General features: G+C 48.1%; 2 protein-coding genes and 1 long non-coding RNA gene across 10 annotated transcripts; 1 reads left to right on the top strand and 2 right to left on the bottom strand.

Annotated features, from left to right (window-relative positions):
• Positions 1-120: 120 nt before the first annotated feature.
• LOC139603447 (bile salt-activated lipase-like) lies at positions 121-10,253 on the bottom strand. Of its 6 annotated transcripts, none has more exons than XM_071454386.1 (12): positions 10,105-10,247; positions 5,635-5,700; positions 4,121-4,271; positions 3,758-3,880; positions 3,221-3,418; positions 2,992-3,122; positions 2,492-2,599; positions 2,149-2,266; positions 1,691-1,877; positions 1,243-1,446; positions 802-999; positions 121-363 (listed from the first exon to the last, which is right to left on the bottom strand). In XM_071454386.1, exons 1-12 carry the CDS (start codon positions 10,117-10,119, stop codon positions 159-161), a joined length of 1,704 nt encoding a protein of 567 aa, XP_071310487.1. In that variant the 5' UTR covers positions 10,120-10,247; the 3' UTR covers positions 121-158. The 6 variants fall into 6 exon arrangements, with proteins under 6 accessions (XP_071310487.1, XP_071310491.1, XP_071310492.1 ...); XM_071454390.1 differs by lacking the exon at positions 5,635-5,700 and adding an exon at positions 9,501-9,737 and having other exon boundaries at positions 10,105-10,245; XM_071454391.1 differs by lacking the exon at positions 5,635-5,700 and adding an exon at positions 9,501-9,732 and having other exon boundaries at positions 10,105-10,245.
• On the top strand, positions 9,852-27,859 carry LOC139603453 (uncharacterized). Its single transcript, XR_011683680.1, has 3 exons — positions 9,852-9,981; positions 22,132-22,164; positions 26,818-27,859. It is a non-coding gene; the product is annotated as an uncharacterized lncRNA (long non-coding RNA).
• GFI1B (growth factor independent 1B transcriptional repressor) lies at positions 13,804-24,909 on the bottom strand. 3 transcript variants are annotated; one of them, XM_071454399.1, is made up of 8 exons: positions 24,353-24,909; positions 19,669-19,763; positions 19,361-19,489; positions 17,841-17,987; positions 17,031-17,293; positions 16,636-16,773; positions 16,024-16,189; positions 13,804-15,660 (listed from the first exon to the last, which is right to left on the bottom strand). In XM_071454399.1, the coding sequence occupies exons 2-8, from the start codon at positions 19,688-19,690 to the stop codon at positions 15,482-15,484; spliced, it is 1,044 nt and encodes a 347-aa protein (XP_071310500.1). In that variant the 5' UTR covers positions 19,691-19,763; positions 24,353-24,909; the 3' UTR covers positions 13,804-15,481. The 3 variants fall into 3 exon arrangements, with proteins under 3 accessions (XP_071310500.1, XP_071310502.1, XP_071310501.1); XM_071454401.1 differs by lacking the exon at positions 19,669-19,763 and having other exon boundaries at positions 24,321-24,909; XM_071454400.1 differs by lacking the exon at positions 19,669-19,763 and having other exon boundaries at positions 24,353-24,908.

The raw sequence follows: 27,859 nt of genomic DNA, 5'->3' as shown, positions 1-27,859 counted from the left end.
ACATCGGGGTGTCACAGCCAGGGGAACACACACTGCCCACACAATGGATGTCCTTTCCTGCCTGACCTTAATACTGGCAAGAAAATCCTGTCATGGCAAACAAAATGAGAACCAGAGTCACTCAGTTACAAGCCTTTAATGAACTATCTTTAAAGGGTTCAGAACATTAACTCCGACTGGGAGATGTTGGCAACCTGCGGCAGCTTCAGATAGACCGAGTTCCAGAAGGTCACAAAGCGGGACCTCAGGTCCTGCTTCACAGAGTTCTTGGTCATCTTGTGGTTGATATCCAGGTAGTACTTGCTCTTGTCGGTGTAGGCTGGCCAGGAAACAGGCACATCTGAATGGCCATTGTTGGGATCACTGGGGAAAAAGGAGATACAGAAGCTCAGTTTTATCAGGGCATCTTGAGGATGCAGTTTAATGTGTGACCATGCAGAGTGTTTGACACTGGCACAAGCAATAGGAATTCTGCCTGCCAGGAGTGAGTTGATGACCTGCAGCCTCCTCCCTCCATCCCCACTGGCATCATCCCAGCTTCACACGGGACCTATGTCCTGCCTGAACACAAGGATTCAGGAGTAAACCTCATCAAGTGGAAGCAGAGATCATAAGTAATGAAAATGCCTCAGTCTTCCCCAAGTGTGCTATGGATGAGGAGAATGCAGAGCAAACTCCAGCCCTGTGAGACACAGAGCCTTGCTCACAACACAAAGAAAGACAACTTCTGGGAATGATCCTGAAAAGTTACTGGGCAAAGGCAGAAGCCTGAAGTGCTGCATCAAATCAGAGATCACTTACCCAGTTCTAGCAAAATTGGTCCAGTAAGCAATAATGGCCTTTGAGAGAGTCCTGTGCTTAGGCCAGTAGCCCAGGGGGGTGGCAAAGGGCTTCCCAAACACGTACTGCAGGTCATCAGCATGGTCTGCCCCAACCCAGCGAGGGTAGATGGGCATGCGGGATGGCTCGGAGAACACGTAGCTGTAGGTCTTGCCACTCCTGGGAAATCAAAGAGACTGGCTGAGCAGAAAAAGGGAGAAAAGCAGAAAAAGGGCTGCAAATCCCAACCAACACTCCAAATACTGTCAAGGCCACAGATTCAGCCTTGGAAGATGCTCACATGCATCACCTCACATGGGGTGGTTTCAGGAGAAAACATCCTGAGGCCATTTTTAACTTCCATTTCCAATTCTCACCCTAACCCTCCTCCATGTGCAACACCCCCAGGGCTGAGCTGCTCACTTGGCATTCTGCAGGTGCAGGTTCAGTGCCACCTGTGTGGGAATCAGGAAGATGTAGTCAGTGATCAGATCCACCACTGTCTTCTTCACGACCTCCTGATCGGGTTTGTCACCCCAGCTCTGTGTGTAGATGTTGTAGGTGGCGTTGGCTCCAGCCTCGCCCCTGTCCACGGTGAGGCCTTTGATCAAGTTGTACACCTGGTCACTGAAAAGACAAATGATATTAATTAATTACTGACCAGCAGCTTGAGGTAGGGCAGGGCTCTTGCCTGGTCCTTTCTCTTGAAGGCTCTGGACTCGGCAACAAAAGGCCTGGGCACCCAGGCTTGGAGTGACATCCTGTGTGGAAGGTTGTGCCCTGTCCACTCAAGTCTGACTCCTTGGGGTTTGGGAGCTACTCTGAAGAGCAGATGTCTCCTGCTGAGGGTTCTAAGGGCTCTGTCACTCACGCAGTGACCTTCACCAGCGGGCGGTTGATGGCGGGTACATCCACGCCGGCAAAGATGTGCCCATCCATGTTGTTGACCCCAGCCAGGTAATCGATGTCAGCAGCGTTGGCAAAGAGCTTCTCTGGCATGTCTGGGAGGAAATCCCCATCCACAACTGGAGAAAAGGCAAGGGTGTGCACCAGGGGCACTGCAGGAGACAAGAGCAGAGTCTGTAAGGTGGTGAGGAAACACAGATGTGTGGTCTGGCATATCCCAAGAAAAGGCTGAGGTAGGCAGTGTGCATCAGGTGCAATGTGCATCTGCCCACAGGAAGGTGACTGCAAAAGCTCTCATTAATGTCCCTTTTCTGAAGGGCAGAAGCAACACCTCAACACTCCTGGCAGTTGACCCCGTGTCCTGCAGGAGGTTTGGAGAGCCCAGGGTAGCTGATGGACCAGAGCACAGGGCGGGGCACTTACTGGGCAGGTGGGTGAGCTGCAGGTGGTAGGCCAGGGTCAAGGCTTTGGGGTCAGAGATACGGAGGCAGTTGGCCAAGACAGTGGTGTTATCTGTGGAGCAGCCCACCTTTTCTCCAAGCTGTGGCAGAAGAGAGAGAGAGAAACGTCCTAGCATTACTTCCAAAGCCAGGAGTCATTTTTAGGCAGTCAGATATGTGGGTTAGTTTTAATCTCAATCTCAAAGCAGCAACTTTCCACAGCGCTATTGGGCACAGGTCCTGCCCAATTGCTTCCTAGCCCTGCTCTCCTCTAGGGAATTGATTTCTTTCTTTTAACAGTCCTTCAGGCATGATTTGCACGTTACCTTTTTGGCCCAGACAAGTGGATCCCTCTGGATGGCCCAGCTGCACAGCCCAACACCGCTCTGGCTGATGGCTCTCTTGAACAGGCCCTTGTTCTTTGGGGACAGCGTCTGGGGAGCAAAATGGAAACAAGAGGGGTTTGGGTACAAACTCCTGAGGAGACCCCGGCCTGCCAGACCCCACTGATAATGCCTGGTGGTGTGGGGTTCAACAGTCTCAGGAGTTAACGTTTGAAGGTGAGATGCTGAGAAGGGGGGACATGGAAAGTAAAGGCTGTCTCCCCACATGTCCCAAAAGCAAGAACACCTGGCTGCACTGGTGGGACTGATGAAGCTGAAGAAGGAGGAGCAGCTACAAAGCACTGAGGCTGAGCATTGCTGTGCTGGCCAGGGCAGGACATTAATGAGGCAGCAGTGGGGAGGAAAGCAGATGAGTGCCAAGGGGTCCCTCTCTCCCACTGGCAGAGCAGGGGCTCTGATCAGAAACAATGAGGAGAATCCACCTGCAGGGAGACACTGGCAGCACCGGCCGATTCCCCAAAGATGGTGATGTTGTCTGGGTCACCCCCAAAGGCCTTGATGTTCCTCTTCACCCAGGCAATGGCCATGTGCTGGTCCTTCAGGCCGTAGTTCCCTGAGGGACAGAGATCACCCGGCAGTGAGCAGGGGCACAGCCAAGCTGTCAAAGTGGGCACCCGGGACAGGGTGCCAGGGAGGGATCGGCCCGGGTACCTGGCAGGTTTTCGTCCCCGGTGCTCAGGAAGCCCAGCGGCCCCACGCGGTAGTTGATGGTCACCACAATGACGTTGCCCCGCACGGCAATCTCCTCCCCATCGTACAGGTAGTTGTCCAGGAAATTGGCTCCCTGGCCGCCTCCGAGAAGAAAGGCACCGCCATAGATATAAACCATCACAGGCAGCTTGGTAGAGACTGGGAGGAGAGGAACAGGGGCAGAGTGAGCCCCCACTGAGCTGGGAGGTGCTGCCCCTCCATCCCCTCATCCCCTCCCTGAGCACTGCTCCACCTGCCCTGGGCAGGAGCTGACTTGATTCTCTGCAAGGAAATCCTTGCTCTGCTCAAGAGGCTGCCCCTCCCACCAGGGTGAAGGTGAGTTAGGACATTGTCTGACACAGTTCCCACCTTTCCCCCTGAAAATCACTGCTCAGCACCTGCCCACTATGGAACAGAGCTGCTGAGAGAGGCTGCAGCACAATCTGTGCACACAAGGCAGCTGGGAAAGTCCATCGCACATCCCTGCCAAGCTCGTACCCTGTTTTCTCCCTTGAGGGACCCAGATGTTCAGGTAGAGACAGTCCTCACTCCCACGGACATCAGTCTGTGTCAGCTTCACCTGCATGCAGCGTTTTTTGAATTCCTTTGCTTCCAGTGTTCCTAAGAGGGGAAAGGGAAGACAGCAAGTCCTGGTTAAGGGCATCAGCTCCATTCTCTGGTTGGAAGTTGTCTGCTCACCCATCCTTTCCTCTCTGAGTACAGTGCAATGGCAGCAAAGCTTCCCCAGCCATTGTGACCAGTCTGAGTAATATGTTGTACCATTTCCCATATGTGCCAGATTGAGGAGAGAGAAGTGAAAATAAAGCCCCAAACCAAAGGCATTCAGAAGTTGGACCTTACCATCCCAGCCAGGATGAGGTTGGGGGTCTTCCAGAGTTCTTGGAGGAGCAGCAAAGGGGATCCCTCTGAAGATGTCAACATAGTTCCCAAGGAGTCCCAGTTTCTTGTTCTCTCCTTCCACAAATCCTCCCTCAGTGTGCACCACGCCCAGCTACAGGAGGCACCATGGAGAAGAGAAAATCCATTGCTCTGTCCTTCATAACTCTGGCTTCCCACATTGCCACACATTCCCATCCCAGCCTCCCCATCCGTGCCCTTGGTCCCTCATGGAAAGCCCCCTGGTGCCACTGGAGCTGTGCCTGTGCAGGTGTCCTGCAGGTGCCCTTGGGAGCAGAGAGGCAGCAGCAATTCCCCCACAGCCCCATGGACAAATGGCAGGAGCAGAAAACCTTCAGCTTTAGGGTGCAAAGCCAGCCTTTGTACTTACTGTGGCAGCCCAGGCTACCCCGAGGTAGGAGCACAGGGCCAAGACCAGGATGTGCCAGTGAGCCATGGTGAGAGCAGCCCTGAGGGGAAAGTCCCAGCTGGAGGGCTGTGTTTATAAAGGCACCTGTGCAGGTGTGTGTGCCAATGCCATGGGCCAGGATTGGCTCTGGGCTGAAGCAGGGCAGCCTCCACAGCCTTGTGCTTCAATAATCTGAGGCCAGTCCATGGCTGTTGGGCATGGCCGTGTGAGAGGCCCACAACTGCTGCTTGTTTAGGCTGGAGGCCAACCTCCTCAGGTATCTTTGATTTTCCACATGGCCACCACCCAGTCAGACTATACTTCCCACACTCAGAGAGATTTGGGAATGCAACTTCTCTGTTATTTTTCCTCTCTGGTGTTTTACTAGCTCATTTGGATGCTTTCCTCTCTCTTGGGAACTTTTTTGAGCTTCCTAGAGGATTCATTTGCCAGTTATTATGAAAATGTAGACACCCATTTATCCATAGCAATGGTGAACACTTTTTTCCAGGTCTGGACCTCAGCATCCAGTGGTTTAGTTGAGATTTCTTCATGACAAAGATGGCATTGTGTGGGTGACAGGTCCTGCTGAGGCCAATCAGGCTCTCACCCCAAAACAGGGAATTGTTATATCCCTCTCTAAGAAACAGGGAAGGGACCAGGTTTGCACTCTGCCTGCGGCTCACAGAGACATGGGGCTGTCACTGGAACATGTGAAAATGAAGTTTGTGCTCCAGATTCCAGAAGAGAAGGGACTCAGCTGAGTGACCAGTGTTTTCATTTAGTTTTGGCCCAACTTCTCCATCAAGGGGCAATGCAAGAGGAGAAAGCCATTAAGATTTCTTTTTTTCTTTAAAGAGTGCAGACGAAGGCCAACAGTGAGAAAATGAAAGATGTTTCTTGTGGGAGATCTCCCAGATTGTCCTTCTGGCAAAGCAAATCAGGGTCAGGTGTGCACAGGAACACAGGGCATTGATTCCTGGTAGAAAGCCAGGTTTGCTCCATCCCAGGATGTGTGGGGTGTGCTGGGAGGGGCAGTGCTGTTCACCACATCCCCAGGTCCCCTCACCTCAAGTGGACTTTTGCTGGAGTGGCACTGCCAGGCAGTTTCTCCCTGTGCCTCCTCTGTTGTTCCCTAAAGGGATAAAGCAGAACAAAGCAGCAGCTTCAGCAGCTGGAGGTCTCCAGCCCATCTCCCCCCTGTTCCTGAGCTCTCCCTTTCCCACGGGGATCCAGCACGTGGGACATCTCTGGCACAGCTGAACCCTCTGTCCCCCACCACTGTGGGGTCTTTGAGTCAGGGGTGGTGGCACGTCTGTGTGCCTGTGTTCCAGCTGCTGCTCTTCCTCCTGCTCATCCCAGCAAGGAGAGAACTGTTGGGTTCCTTCTGTGAGAGCTCTGGCATGGTGTAGAAACAGAACCAGCCCCAAATACCTAGGAGACAGTCTCCACCATAAAGGAGGAGACAAAACCATAAGCCTGGCTTAGAAGTTGTGATTAATGATAAAAGAACTGTTTTCAGCCTGCAGGGTGCAGCAGTAGCACATTTTAATGGAAACAGAGAATAACAGCTTGGAAGGGATCTCAAGGATCACCTGATCCAAACCTCCCTTGGCAAAGCCCGGTCTAGTTAAGACAGCCCAGCACTCTGTCCAGCTGATCTGAGAAATGTCCAGTGTTGGGGAGTCCACCACTTCCCTGGGGAGGTTATTCTAATGACTGATTGCTCTCACTGTGAAAATTTGTCCTCTAGTACCCAATTGTATCTGCCCAGCAGTCACTCGTACACATTACCCCTCATTTTTTCCATGTGACACCTCCTAAAGGGAGTCTCCATCTTCTCTGTAGCCACACTTTAAACATTTGAACTTGGTGATTTCTCCCCTTTTCAGGTGGGCTGACACTGCAGTTCTAGAGCTCACCTGAGTATCATCAGAGCTGAGGGGGGGCTCCCAGAGCTGTGAAAGCAGGTGGCAGCACAGCACAGGGAAATGCTTTAAAAGGAGCCACCCCTGGCACTCTTTACATGACCTACACGGCAACAGCAGCCCGGGTGAGTTCGAGGGGAAAGCCTCGGGGTTGTGCCATGGTTTCTTCTGTTTTATTTCCTAGGGAAGAGCAGCAGTGCAAGTATGTACCCCAAAACCCTCTGGGAACAGTTTATCCATCCCATATGTGTCCACGGTTCCTGAGCTCCCCTTCCTTCTGTGCTTGCTTTTTGTGTTGCATTAATTCCAGAGGAAGGCTGCATCTCTCTCACAGAGCCTGGAGGACTCACTGGCCTGAGAGATTTCCCCAGATGTGGTATGAGCTCTCTATAAATTCCAAACACTTATTTTCCCTAAGATTTCATGGTATTCTTGGAAGTCTGGGCTTTGAGTAGAGTGGAATGCCTTTAGAGGAAATATTACATCTCCTAGCTGAGGTCTGGCTGGAGTTTCTTTTTTACTTTTTTTACTTTTTATTCTATAGGGCTGTTACACTGATCCTGTGTTTCACCTCAAGCAGGAAACAAAACATTTATGGAAAAGGGCTATGATATAAAAATATGATGCAGTGGCCAAAGCTGTCAGAAGTTAAAGCATTACTTCCAACTGCCCTCTGCTAATGACTTCCATCCTTTTTTCCAGGAACAGTGGCATTCAAAGTGCCTGGCAAGGGGCTTCGAGATTATTGGAAGTCTTGGTTATAGAGAGAGAAACTCCTCCTGAAAATAGCTTTCTATGGGGAGCTCTGTTCCAGTGTAAACCAGAATGGACTGTTCAGTTCTCATCTATACCAGTTCAAATCCCTATCAGCCCTGTGCAATGCCCAGATAGTAGAGGGTAGAATATGCTTCATTTCCTTCCACATTGTGTTCTCTTACTCTTAGCACTGTTCCACAGCATTAAGTATCCAAACTACAACACTTTTTTTCATGTTATTATTGCTTCCCTCCAAAAAAACCCCTTGTCTTTATTGGGCATTTTCGTCCCTGGCTCTTGTAACTTCAACTTTTATCTCCCTCCTTCGAGCCACAGCTTTTCCCCGCTCATCTTTGTAATCTGACATTGTGATTTGTTCACTTGTGTGCTTGTTTTTCTCCTCAAAGAAGATTTGCTGAATCATTGGGGAGGAGGCAAGAGCTGTAGAAGCAGCTGGTGGCCAGTGATAAAAGCAGGGCCACATCCAGCCTTGAGGGTTTGCAAGTGACAGCCCTTCAGCTGAAGGCCTGAGTCACATTCCCTTCTGAGCTAAGATTGCTGGGCACTTGGGGATTGAGGAAGAGAGGATGAGGAGGTGGCACCTCCAAAGCAGAAATTATTGTTCCTGCTGACTACAAAGTTTGTGTTGTATCTTCTGCAACATTAATAATGATGCTGTGGGAAAACTTGCAGGCTGGGGGCTAAATGGATGTTGTGCCCCTTTGAAATCCTTAGGCACCATGAGCTATTGAAATGCAAAGTATTATCAATCCTGCTGAGTTCTCCACCACCACAGCTGTGGCACTGTGCAGCAGGCACAGGAACATGGCTCTCTGACTTTCCAGCTGTTTCCTTGCACTCCAAGGTAACCTGAGAAACCTCAGCTGTCTCATGCACACTCAGTCTGAAACCCAAGGTCTTCTGCCCTGTCAGCTCTGCCTTTAAGACACCAGAAAATGAGTTTTGTGCATCTGAGTTACTTATGCATCTCATAAGTATCATTCAGAAATAAAGTCTTACCAATAGTACATGATACTTTTCCTAAGAAAAGAGTTTTAACTTGGGATGTTCTACTTAGTTTTAATACTTCAAGGAGGTAAGATAAAATTGGTTAATAAACAAGACTGCAAGTCTGGCTCACCTGAGTTCCATTTCTTGTCCTACTCAAATTTGGGCAAATATTTTAAGGCGAGAAATGCAGGTTGGCAGATTCCAATGCAGAGCTTTGATGCTTTATGGGGTTTTTGTGGGGTTTTTCATGATGCCACTCCAGTTCATTGCTGTGCATGTGCAGGTTCTACCTTGCTCTTATCTGCAGATTTTGAAGCTGCTACAGGCTGGATCTAAATAAGGAGCTGAGGCAGGGATGTCTGACTGACACACTGCTACACCATGTCCATACTCTCAGGATGGGGCCCTCTCAGGAACAGGAAAGCTCTGTCATCTCCAACTTCCCCTTCCTCAACTGAGACAAGAGATAACTTCTACTTTATAAAGAGAAAAAACCAGTGAACTTGACCACTGCTAAAAATCCCACTAAAGCTCCTAATATAGATGAGCCTGGGATGTAAGATAAAGTCCCATGGCTTTAAAATTATTCAAGAGGAAGGCAGAATCAATGAAGATGGGTTTTTAAACCCCTTGTTCTTCATCAGGAAGCCTTGAACATCAGAGTTGTGTTGGCTGGTGCTGAATGTGGCTGTTGGAGCTTGCTGAGGAGCCCTTGATGCACAGAGGAATTAAATGGCTTAGAGGCTGTTCATGACCTGGAGAACTGCAGATTATGGGCTGGAGAAGAATCAGCTGTGAGAAACTCAGCCTGAGAGTGGTGCAGAAACCACAGGGCTGTGACTCAGCTGGTGCAACTTCAGATGCCTACAGATACTGGGCTCCCTCTCTTCAGGGAGAGAAGTAGGTGCATACAAGGCAGGGCTTCAGCCCTGGTTTAGATATGTGCTTAAAGAGAGAAAAATCATTTCTTAGGTATGTTTCTTATCAAAAAAGGGAGCCTTTGAGTCACCAGGTCACAGCAGAGATCTCCTGACCTACTGCTGAAGGTTTCCTGCCTCATTTCCCATGGAGAGCAGGGGACAGCCAGGCAGCCAGGAATGAGCACATCCTTCCAACACAGGGGCAGGGCTTGCATCTCAGCAAAATCCCCAGATGCAGGCAGGACCCAAGACACCAGCCTGAACCAAAGGTGGTGGGATGCAGGATGAGGGCTGTCCATATGGTCTGGATGAGCAGTGACCTGATAACAGCATGGTCTGGCAGGCTAAAGAACCTTGTTAAAGCTGCAGGTGTGACACTGGTTCATCCTGCACGACCCAGCTCCATCAGGGAAACCAAGCAGAGGATCTCTCATTCCCCTCCCTGTCAGAGCTGAGGTGTTTGCACAGGGGGCTTGCACAGGTCCAGGGGAGCTCATCCAAACACAGGAGGGTGTCCCTGGTATGATCTTCAGTGGATTGATTTGGTTATTGCTGCCCTAGGAGAAGATGTGAAGGGGTATTTGCTGGATCTTGCTTTTTCAGCTCAAATGGGAATGGTCAGGATTTCCCCCCTTCTATTCACTCAGGGGTTTTTACTGTTTTTCAGAGACAGAGCAATTATCTGGACACCAAACCTTAGTGACTGCTGGAACTGTGAAGTGGATGATCCCCCTCCCAAACCTCAGGGGAGGCAGCACAGGGAGAAGCTGCTCTGGGCACTGAACAGGAGCAGCTCACTCAGTAAGCATCAGAACTGTTTGTTGTAAATCTGACTCTCACACTCAGCAATGCCCTAAGAAAACCTTCCCCATGCACTCCCTCAGGTCCCAAATTTCACATTTGCAGCTCCCAGGCTGCACTTACCCAGGTTATTTGCATGGATGGGGGGCTGCCTGGTGCCTGGGTGGCAAAGGGCTGACAGGCCTTTCCTGCCAATCTGTCTGTTGTTCAGATGAAGTGGTTGGAAAGTGCTCACTCTCCAGTTCCCTCTTTGGCTCAGGCACTCTGATAAGGCCTGGGCTGTCCTATCTTGCCCTGGGAGCTGTTCCTCCTCCCTAACAGGCTCCTTTCCCTGGCTGACAGTTAGCAGCCGGCAGTGCTTGATAAACTTATCAGACCAAAGCTGAGCTCAGTGCACGCTCAGCTCCTCCCCAGCCCCAGATTTCCCCATTCCTGAGGACTCTCTGCCTGCCTTGCTGGCTGGTGCAGTGAACGCAGATCCCCCTTGGGCCCACAGGTCAAAATCAGCCCAAGGACCAGATTGAGGAGTGCTCAGATTGAAGCAGCACATTCAAAGTGAGGGCACTGAGTGGGATGTTCACAGCTCATATCCAGCTCTGCCTCTCTCCCTGCAATATTATTCACAAGTCAAAATGCTCCTGTCTGGTCTATCCTCCCTGTGTTGCTGCTCACCCTGTTCCTCTGCTGGTTTTGAGTTTAGTGGGTTCAGTGCAGGGTCTCTGTGCCTGCCTACAGGATTGCTGAGCCAGCCTTGGAGCAAGGGTGCTCTGCTGGATTCAGTTCCTATCACTGGTTATTGCTGCCACAGTTGGGCGTTCCAGCCCAGATCAAGGCTCCATTGTGTGAGGTGCTGGATGTGGCAGATAAGGAGGAGCAGTCTCATTCCTGACTATCTTACTGTTGAAACAAACAAGTGGAATGAAGGGGAGAGGGAGAATGATTATCCTTCTCTCACAGATGGGGTGAAGATCTTCTGAGAGCTTCACAGTGTGCTGAGCAACTTCAGAAATCCAGCACTCAAGTCTTGCCTAAGGTCATGCAGGAAATGTGTGGCAGATCTTAAGTCTCAGTTTAAAGTTGCAGCCTTAAGATGAGTGTGTGTCCATGGTGACTGTTAGTTTTAAGATGGTGGGCCAGGAATTCTGCAGAGATCTGTGTTCTCTTACCTCTCATCCAGCACAGAGATTCACTATCCCTGAATAATTTCTGTGTGGCTGTTCTGGGTTGCCTCCTCTGAGTGGATCTGCTATTCCAGGTGAAAAGGGGCAGGGGGGAAATCTCTGCTTTGTGATCAGATTAAATGTTTAAAAACCGGTTTGTGATGTACTTTATTTTTATTATTCTGTAGCAGCACTGCAGGATGAGCTCCATATCCAGTCCCATGTTAGGCCCTTAACTGCAAGCAGGAATCTTTTCCCTGTGCAAGGAAATGTGTATGCAGCTATTTCTGGGAGATTGCCCCACACCTTCAAGTTTCCTTTTGTGTTCTGTGCTGATGGGCTGGATTTAAACTGCTGCTGTGTCTCCATCACCTGAGACTGGGGAGCAACCTACTGTGAGGACAGGGGACTCTGCTCTTATCTTTTTTTTCACTGAAAATCCTTTCTTGTGATGTCTAAGGTGGGAAGTGGATGCAGCAAATAACTTTAACCAGCAGAACCTGCACCCAACTTGAGTCTAATTCTTCCTGTCCTTCCTCTCAGTTCTGTTTAGGGCTTCCTTAACAATTGCCAACACAAGAAAGCTTCAGGATCTTGCCTCCTCCAGGATTGCACTCTGTGAAGTTATTACAACCTGAAGATAAGTTCCAGCCTAACGCTGTGCTGGCTGGGAACAGCCCTCTGCTTCCTGCAGGTGTCCCCTGGCTCTGTCCTCATTAGGGAGACAGATTCATCCCGTGTCCAAACTGAAATCCACCCTTAATCACAGCTCTCCGGGGCTGCTGCTCTCAGTGCCTCAAGGCTGTCTGGAAGACACAGAGGCACCTCTCTCCTCCTGACAATGCCCGGGGTTAGTGCTTTGCATGTCCCTCATTTGTTAAACAAAACAGCCCAGAGACCAGGATTTATTTTTCCCTGGCAATAAAGGGAAGAAGTTGTGAAGGGGACTGGGGAAGTACAGGATACAGAGCAGGCTCAAAGAGAGACAAAAACAATCAGCTCTTTCTTCAGCCACAGAGATGAGTTGAGATTTTGCTTTTTGCTATCTGTTTCCTTGACTGACTGACCAGAATGTTTGTGATGCAAGGGGAGGTGGTGAGAAAGGGGCTGGACCAGAGCGTTCAGAACCGAGGAGGATTTGCATGTTTGGAGAGCAAGGCCAGGTGTGTTTGGAGTTGGTGACAGCCATGGCCTGGTCCTGAGGGGTGCTGAGCATCCTTGGGTGCCTGTGGTGCAGATTCAGCAGCTCCAAGGACCAGGGCAGCCCATGGCTGGTGCTGTGCTGGGAGAGAAGAGGGGGCACTGGGGCTCTGCTTTGTTTTTCCTTTGGGCTGCTGGCATCCACAGGCCTCAAGCCATGCCAGGGGTTGGGCATTAGGTGATTTTTAAAGTGGCAACTCATTACTCAAGGGGAAGAAACTGTAGTATCTTAGTGAAAAACATTGCAAGTTAATTCCCTGTCCTCTCCTCCCTTTTGTCACCTCCTGTCTGTGGCTCACTGGTGCCTTTGCCAGTGCCCCCCCTGCACTGCCTGAGCCTGTGGGGATGGGTCAGCCTGGACCCCCTGCCCTGCTCTGGCCACATCGGTGCTCTCCAGAGCTCTGCAGCACTGCCTGCAGCCACCCCCGTGTGCTCCTCCCCTCACTGCCCATCCAGCCAAAGCCATCCCTGGATCTCCTGGGAGATTGTTAGGATTGCTAAGTGTTAACAACTCCAGTTCTCTCCTGGCACTGCCTCCTCCAGTGTAGCTGCTCTTCAGCAATGTCTGGGCTCAGTAACCCACCCTGGAGTGCTGAGGAAACAGCAGACAGGACTGGGGTGATATGTGCTGTGTTTGGAGGGAGAAGCTGTAGGAGCACACAGGAGAGAAGATCCCAGCTGTCCATTGAAGGTTTTAGCTCGTCTGTACCTTGGAAATCAAGGACAGGAATGAAAATCTAATGGACACAGCAGCTCTTCTTCACGAGGCTCAGAAGAACCAGCTGTTGGGTTTGGTTTTGTGAGTGGTCACAGGCACTCTCCCAATTGATGTGTGCCAGCACTTGACTCCAAATGGCCAAAATTGGGAAGCTTTACATGAATCGGTCACCTCTGCTGTTCCCAAGGAAGTCTGTGCTGGTGTGCCTCTGTGGTTTTGCTCCTGAGCAGTCCAGATGCTAACACCCTCTTTGAATATTTCTGTTTGCAGATTAGTGGAGGACAAGGGGAATAACAAACACAGTTTGCATTTTGGGCAGTAATTTTAATAAGCTGAAGTGACTTTACCTTGAGCAAGGCTTGTGCATGTGTGGGTGTTCACAGGTGTGTGTGGGGCTGGGGAGCAGTTCCATCACAGGTTATGCACCTTCCCCAGAATGGCTCAGGGAAGGACAGCAGGGATTTTTGGGGGCTTTGGCACTGTCTGTTGGACAGACATTCCATGTACCTGGTGTGCCCTCCTGCCCTGCAGAGCTGGCTCTGCACCAATCTGTCTCCAGGATGAAATCTCTCTAATGGGTGCCCTTTCCTGCATGTGAATTTCCATCTTTATTCCCATTCAAACCATAAAGAGCAATCCTAGACTCCTTTTGCACCCCATCCCCACTGCCTGTGTCCCCAGAGTCAGGTGTGAGCCATTCTTTAAATGAGTGTTTTGAACATGAAATACACTGTGTTAACCCAGTTACTAAGAAGGAACAGATTTATCAGATAAATCCCAGCAGGCCTGTACATGTCACTGTCTGGTATAGTGCAATAAAAATATCCATTAGAATAAGTATAAATACATATTTACAGTGTACAAGTAAAGCCAGGAGTACAGACTCTGGGTTTGAGCTTCCATGTACATATTAATGACTTACAGCTTAGGCACAGCATAAAAGGGACAAGAACATTTTAGGTCTTAATAGAAGAAGTTGGGATTTACAGCAGCAGAACTGAGGACAGTTTTCTCCTGGTAATACATGAATTTTCCACTTGGATCATTTTTTCTTTGCCCATGATGGGCACTCCTTCATAAGCCTCTGGAGTGAAATGGCCCCAGCCTGTTCCCAGGGTAATTCCCACTGGTGTCATTGTCCAAGGCTGTATGTTCAGGGATGCAGTTATGGAGTGAGCCACGTGCTGCTACAATGCCCCAATTAACTGAAAACACTTGTCTGTGTTATAATTATGTTATAATAATACTTTGTCCTTCCTGTTAAGAACTCAGGGGACTCCACAAACCTGAGTGAATGGCCCTGCTCCACCAGGAGGGGTGGAAAAACAAAAGCCCAGTGCAGTGCCTTGCCAAAGGTTACAGAGAGAGAATTTGGCAGAGCTTGGAGGGAAACTGGTTCTTTACTTGCTCCAGTGCTTTGCTTCAACCCCTAGACCTGGCAAAAGGAGGAAATACCACTGCTCTCTTTGTATAATACTTGTGAGGTACTTGCATGCTCTGCCAACATGTACAGGCTCAGTCACTTCCTCCTTGAGGAGAGTGCCTGGCAAGCAGAACTCTGACCCTTGACATCGATATCCAGGGTCACTCCTGCCCAGGCAGTGACTCAGGATTGCTCAGGACAGCTCCAAGCTGGCATGTGCAGCATGCAGGGAACTATTGTGGGACATACCAGCCCTGATTCCAAGACTCTCCCATTGTACCAAGACATGGGGATCATTAGCTCCTGCCTGGTGCTGTGGTCTGGCTCTTCCTGGAGCCTGCTTGGGATCTCTGCAGCATGGTGTGTCTGAGGAATGTATTTAGAGACCCCTGTTATCTGCTAGGGATAGGAGCTGTTTCTTCAGTATTTTCCTCCCACTCCAAGCTAAAAATACAGCACAGTTAACTTGTCATTTGATCACAGTAAATGCTCTGCTGAAAGAAATTACTTTAAGGTGTCTGTTGGCAGAATTTATGGCCTGGGCAAGTCTCTGCAGAAGGCCTGTCCAGGTTGAACACAGCTGACTGAATGCAATCTATTTGCATGCCCTGGGTTTATCTTCCCAACCATCAGAGCAGAACATGGTTACAGCACCAGCTTTGTACAGATTGTTGCTGCCACCAGCCCAGCAGTCCCCTCCTCCCAGCTGGGCAGCCTGACAAACTGGATCCTGCTCCTGGTGTAAAGCCAGAGTAACAGTGACCTTGGAGGAATTCCTCTGGATTTACACTTGAGCAGATCTGGGTTGGTACCTGTTGCAATCAAAAGTGAAAGCTCCCACAGGTTTCTTTGGGATGTGCAAGGCCCCGTGGTGCCAAACACCAAAGCCAATGCACGATTTGGCCATTCCCCAGGGGAACACAGGACACCATGGGAGCTTTATGAGCTGGATGGAGGTGCTGGGGACAGTCTTGAAGGTGGAGCTCCAGGAGAGACCCCTCACTTGAGGCTGTGCTGGGTCTCGCGGTGCCTGCGCAGATCCACCTTGCGCTGGAAGCCCTTGGCACAGAGCTCGCAGCTGAAGGGTTTGAAGCCCGTGTGCTTGCGGCTGTGGGTGATCAGGTTGGAGCTCTGGCTGAAGGCTTTGCCACACACCTGGCATTTGTGGGGCTTCTCCCCTGCAGGACACAGAAAATGGTAAAAAAAACCCCACTTTGTTTAACAGGTGAACCAAGAGAGACAGAAATGCACTTTAGCAGAGTTGGACCTGCTTGGGCAACAGGGTGCTGCCAGCCCAGCTCTCCTGGTGATGTGTCTGGATTGAGATCCAGAAGAACCAGGGACAGTCCTCACAGGCTGGCCAATAACCACCTCCTTGTCAGGCAGATGTGCTCCAGCCTCCTGCTGTCTCACCCCACGTGGAATAATGACTTTGCAGTGCCTCTGCACACTTATCCCCAGTCTAATACCTCTGTGTCTGGGGTCTGGGTGTGTACATCAGCTCTGATTTTGGTTTTCTCATGGAATATTTGGTTTCTCACCTGTGTGGATGTAGGTGTGCTTCTTCATGTCTGACTTCTGGTGGAAGCGCTTCCCGCAGTACTGGCAGGGGTAGGGCCGCGTGTCCGAGTGGATCAGCAGGTGAGTGGAGAGGGTGGAGGAACGTTTGAATGTCTTCCCACACATCTTGCACTCAAAGCTTCTTTCCTGTTGGGGAAGGAAAATCATGGGATGTCTGAGGCTGCAAGACATGTGACAGAGCTTGAAGAGTGATGAGAATTGTAGATTTGATAAGCAAATCTCCTTGGCTCGTGGACTGATAATGCTGGGTGCAGCACAAAGGGAACGCAGGGAGGGTTAATTATGGAAATGGATCACATCTTGTGATCCCAGCTCCTGCACCCTTTAGCAGGAGGTGAGGCACAGAAGAGCGAGTAGCAATGATCCTCCCTTGCCTTCCAAGGAATTCTGAAGGGCAGGCTGAGATTTGTGAGACCAAGAGCTATGGCCTGTGGTTTTCAGAGCTCCTGTCCTTGTCACTGTGAGCCACAGGAAAAGCATTGTGTTTGTAACCTAGGAAGTGTCACTTCCTCTGTAATGGGTTAAGCAAGAGGTGAGGTCCAGAGCTGGTTCTCTGGAACCATGCCACCCACCTGGGAGTGGATGTTGGTGTGCTGCTCCAGGCTCACAGCGTGCCCAAAGGTTTTGCCACACACTTCACAAGCAAAGGGACGGGTCCCGCTGTGAGACCTTCGGACATGGACCTCCAGTCCATGGGGAGTGGAGAACACCTGCAAAACAAAATCCCTGTGATTTTCTGACATGAGGTGGCTGCATCTCCATCTCTGTTTTCAATTCCTTCTCTTTATTTAATTCTCCCCTCTGTGAGAGCTCATGTGAACTGCAGCATTCCCATTGCCTTGTTCTCCTGACTGCAGGCCCTGTTCTGAGGCACACTTTGGTGTGCCCAAATGAAGAATGGGTTTCATACTTCATGTGTGCCATGAAAAGGCCCTCCCCATCCCAGAGGTTCTCATCCAACACACACCTTGTTGCACTTCACACAGTGGAAGGTCTCCATGTCTGAGGAATAATGCAGGCTGTAATCCAGGGGGGGCTCGGTGCTGGGCAGGAGGTGGCTCCCATAGAGGCTCACAGGGTGCTCCAGCAGGGCTGACTGCATGCTGGAAGACATCTGCTGGTAGCTGTATGGCATGTGGAAAGCATCCCATGAAAAGCCAGCTTTGTAGAAGGTTGGGGTGCTCGCTGTGTTAGTGCAGTCCTTGATCTGCAGCCCTGGCATGGCCATCTCTGAGTTTGCAAAGGAGAGAGAGAGGGGAGTGTCACACCATTGCCTGAAGTTGGGCACCTGTTAAAAAGTTCCCCATCTTGCCTGACCTCAGGAGTTGCAGTTGGTAAATTCTCCTTGATTCAAATCCTCATTCCCCAGGTAAAGTTCCCATCATGACTTTGATTTCAGTCTGGAAAATTTTATGGCACAGAATGCCAAGGAAATTTTCTGGCTAAGGGAATACTGAGCCCCCTGCTAGCCCTCTTTGATGAGGTGTTTGAACAAATATCCTGTGGGCACCTGCCTTAACCCACATAGCACAGAGCTGCATTAATGTGGGGAGGTTCATTCACTGGGAATAACAGCACAATCCTTCATTCTTCCTGGTACAGACCAGAATTGTAAAGGGAAATATAGAATGCTCCTGATGAGCCCTGCCTGTGGCAAGTTTGACCATAGATGTCAAAATAAAAGCTCTCATTTACTGAAAATCTGGGTCCAGTTTTAGGGGCTCCATAACCAGCTCAGCCCTGACCTCTTCTGCAATTGGGGTTTTGGGTAGCCAACCTTGAGCTGAAGGGCCTGGCAGCATCCTGCTCAGGTACTGCACAGGGACACTCTCTTCTTTCAGTTCAGGTGGGTCCTTTTCCTGTTTTGGAACCACACATCCCAGGTCCTGTTTCTTGTTGTCCTCTGGTGTCCTGTCTCCTGTGGCTGTAAAGAGCAGTGTCACACTTATGTCACAGTTATGTCACTCTTGCTGCTACCAGAAGAGTCTGTTTAGGTGAGTTTTGCACTCATGTGTGAACTCCTGCCTGGACTCAGCAGCCCATGCTCAATTCCCTAAGGAAGTGCAGAGTGATGCAATCAGCATTCAAGGTCTGCCCATTGCTGAGGAAGGGAAATTCCAAGCAGGATGAGATAGGCAAGGCAGAGGGGGGCAGGATGAGATGATAGAATCCTTGATACCTGATACAGTTAGAGAAAATCAACCCTAGAATTGTGTCTGTAAGAATAATTTCCCTATTTAAAACCATTTCCATTTGTGTGGGTAACTAACAATCACTAACTTATTAACCTCCCCACCCTCTCCTGAGAGAGCTGGGTATTGTTAACTTGGATTTATGGACAGCCAAGTGGGGAAGCAGAGGGGGGAGGCAAGTCCTTATGCACTGAGCCTCGTCTCCTCCCATACTCCCATTTATTTCTCCATGCTTGTCCCAGCCTTTAAAGACACCAGCCAACCCTTGCCAAACTTTGTACTAAGAATCTAAAATCTTAAAATGCTGGACAGAGGTCCAACATGTGTATCCTTTCTGCTGGAGATGGGATAGACCTGATGAAGGACAGTATTTATCTCTTGTCAAAACCTGCCACTGCAACAGAGACACAACAAATGGCTGAAGGATGATGGCAGGAATGGAAATTAAAATGTTACCTCCTTTCTTTTTTATCAAACTTATCTCAGGGCTAGACTCTAATTTGATAGCCAGGGCTAGAACAAAGGGAAACTGATCCTAAATTTGAATAAAGAAAATTTGAATGGTGCCTGAAGGAAGGAGATAATTACCCTGGCCTTGCCACTGCTTGGATGGCTGTGGGAGAGCAGGAGCAGGAGCAGAGGGAGCACAGCAGGGATGGCAGAGCTGTGTTGAGTGGTGTTAACAGCAGGCAGAGATGGTAACACACAAGGTAGAGAAGATGCAGTCCAGAGGGAATGTGGGCAGTGAACACAGGAAACCAGAGGTGGAGGTGGCAGGGTTGTGAATTTGTAGAACACTAACAACCCATTGCAAGCTCTTTTCCCAGCTATAAGTGGCCTGAAGTTGGTCATTTTTCCCAAATGTGACCAACTCCACACAGCATCTTACAGCTCAAATCTCCCCAGCAACCCAGCAGGAAGCAAAGGGAGGATCAGAGTGGATTTGGTGCAGAGAAAGGACACACAGTAAGGGATCAGCTTGCCCTTACACTGACATCCCTGTGTGGATGCTCCTTAGCTCACTCATCCTGCTCCCTTAGCTGCCTCCTGAATGATTGATTTGCCTTGGTGTGTTCCTACAAGCCCAGGGGATGGACAGACTCACCAGTGAAGGCAGAGGGGACTGGACCCCAGGGGAGTACTGGCAGGTCATCTTCCACACAGCGGGGCTGGTGATAGGTGTGAGCCTTTTTGCTCTTCACCAAAAAGGAACGTGGCATCTTCCATTCACCTTCTGGGATGAAACACAGAAAAACACCTGCTAAACCTCTGTGGCTTGGGGAGTAAATTCCCACTTCTTTCAGATTAAGTGCACTCTGTAAAAATCCCACTTCACAACCTACCCCAGGCTGAGGCAAAGGATTACAGAAAAAGAAACAGGGACAGGCTTAACCTGAGATCTGAGTTACAGACCAAAACTGTCTGTGGCAGGCATGTTGGAAGCCAGGACCTGTCTCTTGCAGTCCTGCTCTGACTTTTCATTTTTTTCATTTCTGATCTTCTCCTCCCTGGCAGGACAGAGGGAACCACAGGTTAGAGATCCCCACTGGAGAAAGTCTGAGCATTTGTGCTGCATCTGCAAGGGCCCTGTCCCAAGCCATGGCCTGGGCTCTACTGTGAAATTATTATATAAACAATAATGATAGAAACTATACCAATAATAGGGGAAAGACAGGGAGATCCCTGCAGAATGGTGTGTGGAGGGTTTCCCTCTAGCTTGAGAAGTTGGAGTTCTGGGTGACAAACAAGAGAGCAGAGGCAGAGCAGGAGGGCTGGCTGAGAAGTCACCTTTTGGACCCAACTCAAATATTGCAGACCGTTGAAAAGGCGGGTTAGGGACAAACATAAAATGCTGAAATTTAATCATACCAAATTCTCTTGCAATGAATGTGTTATCTCTGCTGCCCAGAACCCAGCCCACCCTGTGCCCACTCCCTGGGGCTGGTAACTGCTCTGATGGAGGCAGGGTGGCAACAGGACTCAATGTTGTGAGCACTAATATCAGCTGGTGCTTTATTTGCATGTGTATTTGCATTTTCCCTTGTAATTGTTTGGGAGAGAGGCACTAAAAACAAATCTTGCTATATTTCATTTGAAAAGTCAGCATTTAAGTCCTGACTCTCTGTTGACTGGAAACTGTTATTAAGTTTTGTTCCTTCCTGAGAGCAGTTCAGTGGAACTTATTTATTTACTAAAGAAAAATCCCCCCAAATCCATAAAGTTTGCACCTGTTAAGCAGGAATGATGTGAAATGTCTGCCTAAGGACAGAGCAGTCCTGAAATCCCAAACAGGCAGGGATGGAAAGGTCTGTTCCCCAGGGATCAGAAGTGCCTGTGCTGCCCCTTCATGCTAAATATAATTACAGAGCCCAGTGGTGTTTTGTTTAAAGGTCTGAGGGTGACATTTACAGAGGTGCCTAAAGCTGTGGGGTTGCCACAGCCAGGTCTGCTGGGGACAGGGGGATTGCCAGGGTGCCCCCAGCCCAGGTGCCTTTGGATATGCTGTTGTCTTTTTAAATCTGGTCCAGGATTCCCACTGTTCCATCTATGAATTCAGGGATAACTCTTGTTGGCTCTAACAATTTTTTTCTTCTGAAATGACTCACCTGTTTTTCTTCATCTTTTTCCAAGAAATTTACGTCTAGCTTGAGATGAATAATAGAAAACTGAGGACAAGAGCAGACTTGTAATTTAATTCTAGAAAAAGGACGGAACAGCACTGAGGAGGGACCATAAGCAGGCCCTTGAGGGAAGGGTCACTGAAGCACACATTACTGCTTTTTGCTCTCCTGGAACTCTCTAATGAGGTTTATTCAAAGATCTGCAAAGAGTCCCTGCCCAGTGAAAAGCTGCAGGCACAGAAATAGCTCCAGCTCAAAGACAAGGCTGTTCTGCAGTGGGTTATGACCCTTCAGCAGCTCTGCTCAGCCCCTGTCCCTCCCATTCCAGCAGCACTGCTGAGCTCCTGGTGAGTCCCAGCTGAGCCACCTGTGCACTGACCCAACCCTGCACTATACACCTGCCCCAAGTTAAAGTGCTGCCTCAAACTCTTTAAACCTGGAATTTCCACTCTTGTCACAGGGGTTTTCCCATGTGGTGGGGCAGCACTGTGTCCACAATGAGGGAATTCACACCAGGAAACTTCAGACATCAAATTCCTCTGCCTGAATTAACCAGCTCCTGGTTTCCCTGGGCAGAGCCTGCATCCAGCTGTGCCTGCTGGAACAGCCACTCTCCCTGCCCTCAGGCTGGAGAACCCTGCAGAATCCTGTGGCAGCAGCTGGGCAGCTCAGCCAGGTGAATCAGATGGGAGATGCGTGGTTTAAGCGATCCAGCAAAGTTTTATGCCAAGTACAGACAGCACTAAATACAGCCCCTCTTTTCCAGTGGTGCCTGAAAGCAGATGTCCATGAAGAAAAAGAATCTTTCTGGATGTGCTTGCCCAGGCTGTGTAAAAGTCAAATTTGGTGCAGTATCCTGAGTGCTGATAACGACTGAGCACAACCATCCTCAATGGACTGAACGTTGCAAAAGGAAGTCACCTTCCCCCACCCCATTTTACAGAAAAAAAAGGAACTGGGAGCCCAAAGCAGAGTTAATTAACAACTGCACTGGACTGGCTTTGTGATTCACACAACCAGGCTAGAGGAAAGCTACAAGCAGAGATTGTGGGAGGAAAAAGGACTGTTCTTCCTCGAAACTCCAGATTATCTGTAGCAAGAGATCTGCAGCTCCTAATGGCTTACTGTATTTCCCAGGAAAAGCAGAGCTGTGGACCCTGCCACCAGCTACATTTTAGAGTTATTGAAGCTTCTGACAGAATTTAGCTTCAATCTTTTGCTGAAAATTAAACTTTCTTTTTTTTGCTCATTTCAGCCCCTGTGGCAGCTGTTTCTACCTGGACTGGTGGTAAGTGCACAAGGGAATTTATTGCTTGGGCAGGAGTGCCCATTCAAAATTGAAGTGTTCTGGCATTTTTATTAATTCAATATAGGATATAAAACCAGCAGGTGGCTAAAATTGGCATTCTTATTAGCCTGCCATTCATGCAGCTGTATAATAATGTTCTAATGTGCCTCAAGAAAAAGACAGTGGCAGCCAAGGGGAAAAAAGCAGCTTCACTATTTTGGGTACCTCACCTGAAGCACCTTAGAAGGGGTTTCTTTCACCAGTTATAAATTCCCCAGTCAGATCTGAAAGCAGATCCAGCATTTGCATGTTCAAACTCAAAGTTCCTCCACCCTCAGCAACACTTTTGGATGATTTTGCAGAGTATCCCAGGTAAAACTCTAATGGGACACTGAAACATTGCAAGTGGGATTGTTTTTTAGTTTGGGGGTGGCTTCTGACTCCAGGATCCTCATTTTTCTGGATCCCGTGTTCCTCATGAAGCCCTCACTCACTTCACTGCACAACAGCTCTCAGTTCCCAAACCCACAGCACTGGTCCTTGATGTAATTTAAAGGAAATTCAAACTCTCAGTGAATGAGGTTATGGAGCCTTTGGTGGGGACAGTGTTTGCAGGATTGTGCCACGCTGAACCCAATTTGCAGTGAAAGCTCCATTCTAAAGCTGACTTGCATTTTCCTCTAAATTCAAGTAATTCTGTTTTCAGATTTCCAAGGTTAATTGTAGAGATTAAATGCTTTTTCTTGTTACATTCAGTGAAACATTAAATTTTAACTGGCATTAGAAGACTAGAACTCACTAGTAGTACATTACACCACATCTTCACATAAGTTGATGAGCATACAAAGTTTTAGGCTAAAAAGCACTTTTTCCTTTCCATTATTTAATTGATATTATTTATATTTATATCCTAATATTGCCCTTTTTGTGCTTTTTTTTCCTTCTTTTTCTTTTTTTCTGGAAAAAGTGAAGCTTCCAAAAATACAGAATAGTTTCTCTTTCAAAAGATTACATTTTAGAAGAAAAAAAGTGCAAAGTAGAACACAATGTGTCTGTGGTTTAAGAACCCAAACAAAATAAAATAAGAGGTTTTATGGACTCTTGACTCTTTAAATATAAAGTCAAATTTGAAAGAATTTCAGCTCTTTACAACAAAATTAATCATTTCTTCACTAGTCCACCATTGCAAAATCAAATGTACTTGGGGCGATTAATTTAAACACCACTTTTTATTGGAAAAATTAACAGGACATTTTTAATTCTTGTGGTAAGACTGGATAAATGGACATTGTGGCAAGGGCAGCAAATTATGGTGGAAATTTTGTCAAAGAAGTGGAACAGAAACGCTGGTATAGCTGCAACATCCAGAACAAAACATATTTAGACATTAATTGCAGCACTTGTTCTCTGGAAAGCTCACATAGCTCCCTGAGATGTTGGGAATGCCACTGGCTCAAGGAAACTTTGCCTTAGGGTTCCATGGATGGAATTATACAATGCAATCTCCCAAATTCCAGATCTCCTTAAAGTACAGATGCAATTTCAATGTGAACTTGCAAACCATTAATGTTTTGAATCAATCTTGTGATATGAGAAGTGCCTATAAATAGCTAATTCCATATGCTAAAAAATTGTTAGATTAATCAGCCTATATTCAAAAAGGGTGGAAAAATAATCAAAGATGAACTCAAAGCAAAAATCCTGAATGGAGAGGAATTGTCATGTACAAAAACTGGCACAGGTGATGGCAGCAGAGGTGTGCTGCTCTCTGAATGTAAAGGTCTGGCCCTATAAAAGAGCAAATAAAAGGAAAAACACAGTCTTCCCTCCCCTCAATGGCAAAGTAAAAAACTCCACAGCTCCTGGGACACAGGTACCTGAGACCATTGTCACATCTCTTATATTTTGTTCTATTACTATTTTCACCTTTAAAAGTGAAGCACATGGCATATAATTCCAAAAGGTTCAATTCAAATGAGTCAGGTGAACTATTACCACAAAGGAGCCCTCAGGACAAGTGGCTTAGGCAATGGAATATATTACATATTTTCAGATATGAGCAAAGAAGAAGGAGGAGGAAAAAAGCTTAGAAAAACATATCAGAAAAAGGAGAAAACCAATGCAGTTAAAAGTGTTGAAAAGAATAAATCAATCACCTGTTTGAGGGACTTTGCTTTACTGGATTTACCTTGAAATCTCCCCAGACAAGCGAGACGTCGTCCTCTCTCGGGACTCCTCTTCCACTTTTTCACTTGGTCGCAGTCAGTTGAAATAGATACTTCTCCTTTTTTCTCTCTGTTTTTTTTTCCCCTGTTCCCCTCCCTGATTTTTCAATCAGATTATTTGTGTCAAAATCTGGCGGTGAAGAAACAGCCAATAAGAGGCAGAGCCCAGAAAGTATTTGCTTATCAAAACTTCCCAGGACTTTGACAACTTGAAGAGAATTCACGATGCCCAGCTTGAAGCCCTGGGGGCAGCACCCTTCACTTTTGGGGGCAGCTTTGCCTTCTGCAGGAATACTCCTCTGTCATATTGACAAAAAGCATGACACAGGAAATAATGTACTGAGCAGGCATTTGTTATTTTGTCTTTCAGTTAAAAAAAAAAAAAAAAATTTAAAAAAGCCCTTAAGAAACCTGTATTTTTACAGACATTCATCCCCGCATCATATCTCTCACAAACAGACACACCATCTGTCTCACACACACACACACACTCACATACTTGGGGCTCATAAACAAAACCATCAAGCACATGTGCACAGAATTATTTTATTCCAGAATGGATCTTTTATCTCTCCTATTTCCAAGGAAAAACGAATAAATACTTGCATGGTATAACCGAAGAAGATGCGTGTTAATCACCCTTCATTTTCCCAGGCATATGTGTGTGCAATCCACACATATTTTAGGCATTGCTCTATCTATATACAGCTGTATACAGGGTATAAATATAGATTTAAGAAAGCTCATTAAGCAAGCTCATTAACAACAGCTTTGCAAAAAGCTCTTCAAGAGCAATAATAAGAATTTGCACTTCTATCGCTTGCTTTCAAAAAAGGTTTGAGAACGGGTTTGCAAATGTGGAATAATTGAGTGTCAAAGTAATGGCCCAGTGGAAGGAGGGAGGATGGAGCAGGGGCAGAGTGACTGCCCCCAGGTTGTTCTGTAGCATGGCTGGGAACAGGAGCTGGAGTTTTTTCTTTTTAAAATCCTTGGGCATCACTCTTATTTGGAAACAAACAAGGAGAGCCAAAATCCCCAAATACTTGGGAGAGAGAGAATGGGAATAATTCCTTGATTCCACCTATTCTCTATTCTCACAACCCTCCTGGCTGTGCAGGTGCACAGTGGCATGAGCTGTGTGTGCCCTCAGATGTCCCCTCTCTGTGAGAGTGCAGAGATGCCTTCCAAGGAATTCATCAGAGGTAAAGTGTAAAGCAGCCGTTGTGTGCTGAGTACTGGACTGCCACCAGCAGGAAAACTCTTCTGGAGATGGAGTTTCCTGCTCCCTGTGAGCTTCCAAATGCATTTCACTGCTTCCTACAGCTCTGCTGGGTCCCTTTTCCTGCTGCAGCCCGGGGTGAGGAACACCAGGAAGGAACAACCTTTGTTCTGCCCTGGGCTCAGCGGGAGGCTGGGGCTTCCCTGGCGGAGCAGATCCAGGGACACTCGGGGCTGAGAGCAGAGGGATTCTGCAGCAGCCACAGCAGGACCTGCTGTCCCCAGTGCTGTGCCAGTGCCAGCCATGGTGGCACTGCCCCATGGCACCGGCCGGGCTGTGCAATGGGACTGATGCAACTCGAGATAGGAGCGTGGATTTCACCCGCATTGAGAAAGATTCAGATTTTGATCTTAACCCATCTGTCATAATACTGAGCATAATTAATTCTCGTTGTTTAGAGAAGTGAACAATCCCTTTTCCCCGCTCCCTCCTCCCCTCCATATTTATCTAGGCGAGTTTTGCATGAAAGAAACGTTCCCAAGGCATTGTGCTGGGGAGCTGATTTGCATCCTCTTAAACACAGGCATTTGAGGGATTACATTTCCCGCTACAAAAACAAGCATTGTAACAGAAACCCAAAATGTACATTGCAGCTTCAGGGTTTCGTATGAAGACAGTTACAGGAATTAAACAAAACAGGAAAATGACAAGCTGCTGAAAAGGACTGAGATGTAATTTTACCAAACATTGGAGCTGGCTTCTGCCAGCACCCCTGAGCACAGACTTCCCATTGACACAAAGTGCAGATGGGTGCAGAATGTGCCTCTTAAACTCGAGACAGTCCAAGTAAGTCAACCACACAAAAAAGAAACCCTAGAAAAGTAGTTGTGTCAAAATATTTAAGGTCCCTTCCAGGCCACTCTAAGATTCTCTGTTCAGTAAAACCTCCCAGCCAGCAGATTTCAGAGGGCTGTGGAAAAGGAGGCTGCCTCCATCTCCAGTGTCAGTAACAGCTGGAGCAGCTCTTCTGCCTCCCCATCTCCCTCACACGGCCAGATGTAAGTGCAGACAGGCTGATCCCTGAGCTAACAGCACAGAAACTCTCATTCAGCACCAAGGTCACCACACTGCAAAGCCTGAAGGGACATGGGGACACTGCTGGGCTTTCTCCAGCTCTCACCCACTCCTTCTCCCTTTATTTGATTTCAGGGATTCCTGTGGAGCAAAAAGCTGCAGGATGGGAGTGCAGTCAGCTTGGCTTGTTGTGTTCACTGGATTTCTGTCTATGGCTTCTGTTCATCTCTCCACTGAAAGCATCATCAAAAGGTGACTTACACAAGCTGAATTATAAACCCAGAGAGCTGGAGGTGCAGTTGGAGCTGGGAGAACCTTTGAGCTGACCCCGTGTGGTCATTCTTATTTTATGTTCTTCCTGTTGATATCATTTTCCCCGTTCTCTCTTATTCAGGCTCAGCAGAGAGGGGAGAGCCACAGAGAGCTTATCTGGGCTCCCAGAGGCTTGTCCTGGCCCTGACCCACACAGGCCACAGGGGATGTAGAGAGCCCTGCTTGCACACAAGGACAGTTCAATTCTGTGTGGAATTAAATTCTGTGTGCTGCTGTGAGTGCTCACTATGTGGCACATGCTCCAGTGCACCCTAAGTAAATAGATTTTTAAGTGTACATCTCAGTAATAATAAGCAGGTTAATTACAACATAACACGTCCTTTTTAGTGCAGTTGTTTCTCCTTTCAAATCCAGCAGCAAAGCCCTGCTATAGCATCCATGTTTTCTTTGTCAATTTGACTGTTACAGCAATTAAGTCCCAGTAAAATAACACGACTAATTGCTTCCAGCTCTTTTCTGAAGTTCATCTTAATTTCCACTCTTTTCTGTGGCAGATTAAACAAACATGTCTTCTGCACATCAAGAAAAAAAAAACTACCATCACTCTGTCCAGACCATAATAAATATTAATTGCCAGGCACAAGGCAGGACTAGATTAAAAATATGCTGGCTCCAAGCAACTCTTATCTCATCATGAAGCAGGACGACCCATTGCAGGTGCAGCAGGAAGGAACTATCTCAGTCCTGCAGGGATCAGAGCTAGGAAACACAAAAACTGCTGCAGAAGTTAAAAACCAACCGATCCCTCTCAGATGGGGCTCTAATCTGGTGGGGTTTTTTTTTTCTTTCACCTCGTTTCCACCTGGCAAATGTAATGCCTGTGGTTCCTGCTGGGCTCTGGGGA

The sequence above is a fragment of the Agelaius tricolor genome, unplaced genomic scaffold, assembly GCF_023055355.1.
Source record: "Agelaius tricolor isolate 1412-34295 unplaced genomic scaffold, bAgeTri1.0.p SCAF_38, whole genome shotgun sequence".
Classification (NCBI taxonomy): Eukaryota; Metazoa; Chordata; class Aves; order Passeriformes; family Icteridae; genus Agelaius; species Agelaius tricolor.
Note: the sequence above shows the minus strand (reverse complement) of the source record. Positions and strands in the feature narration are given on the sequence as shown.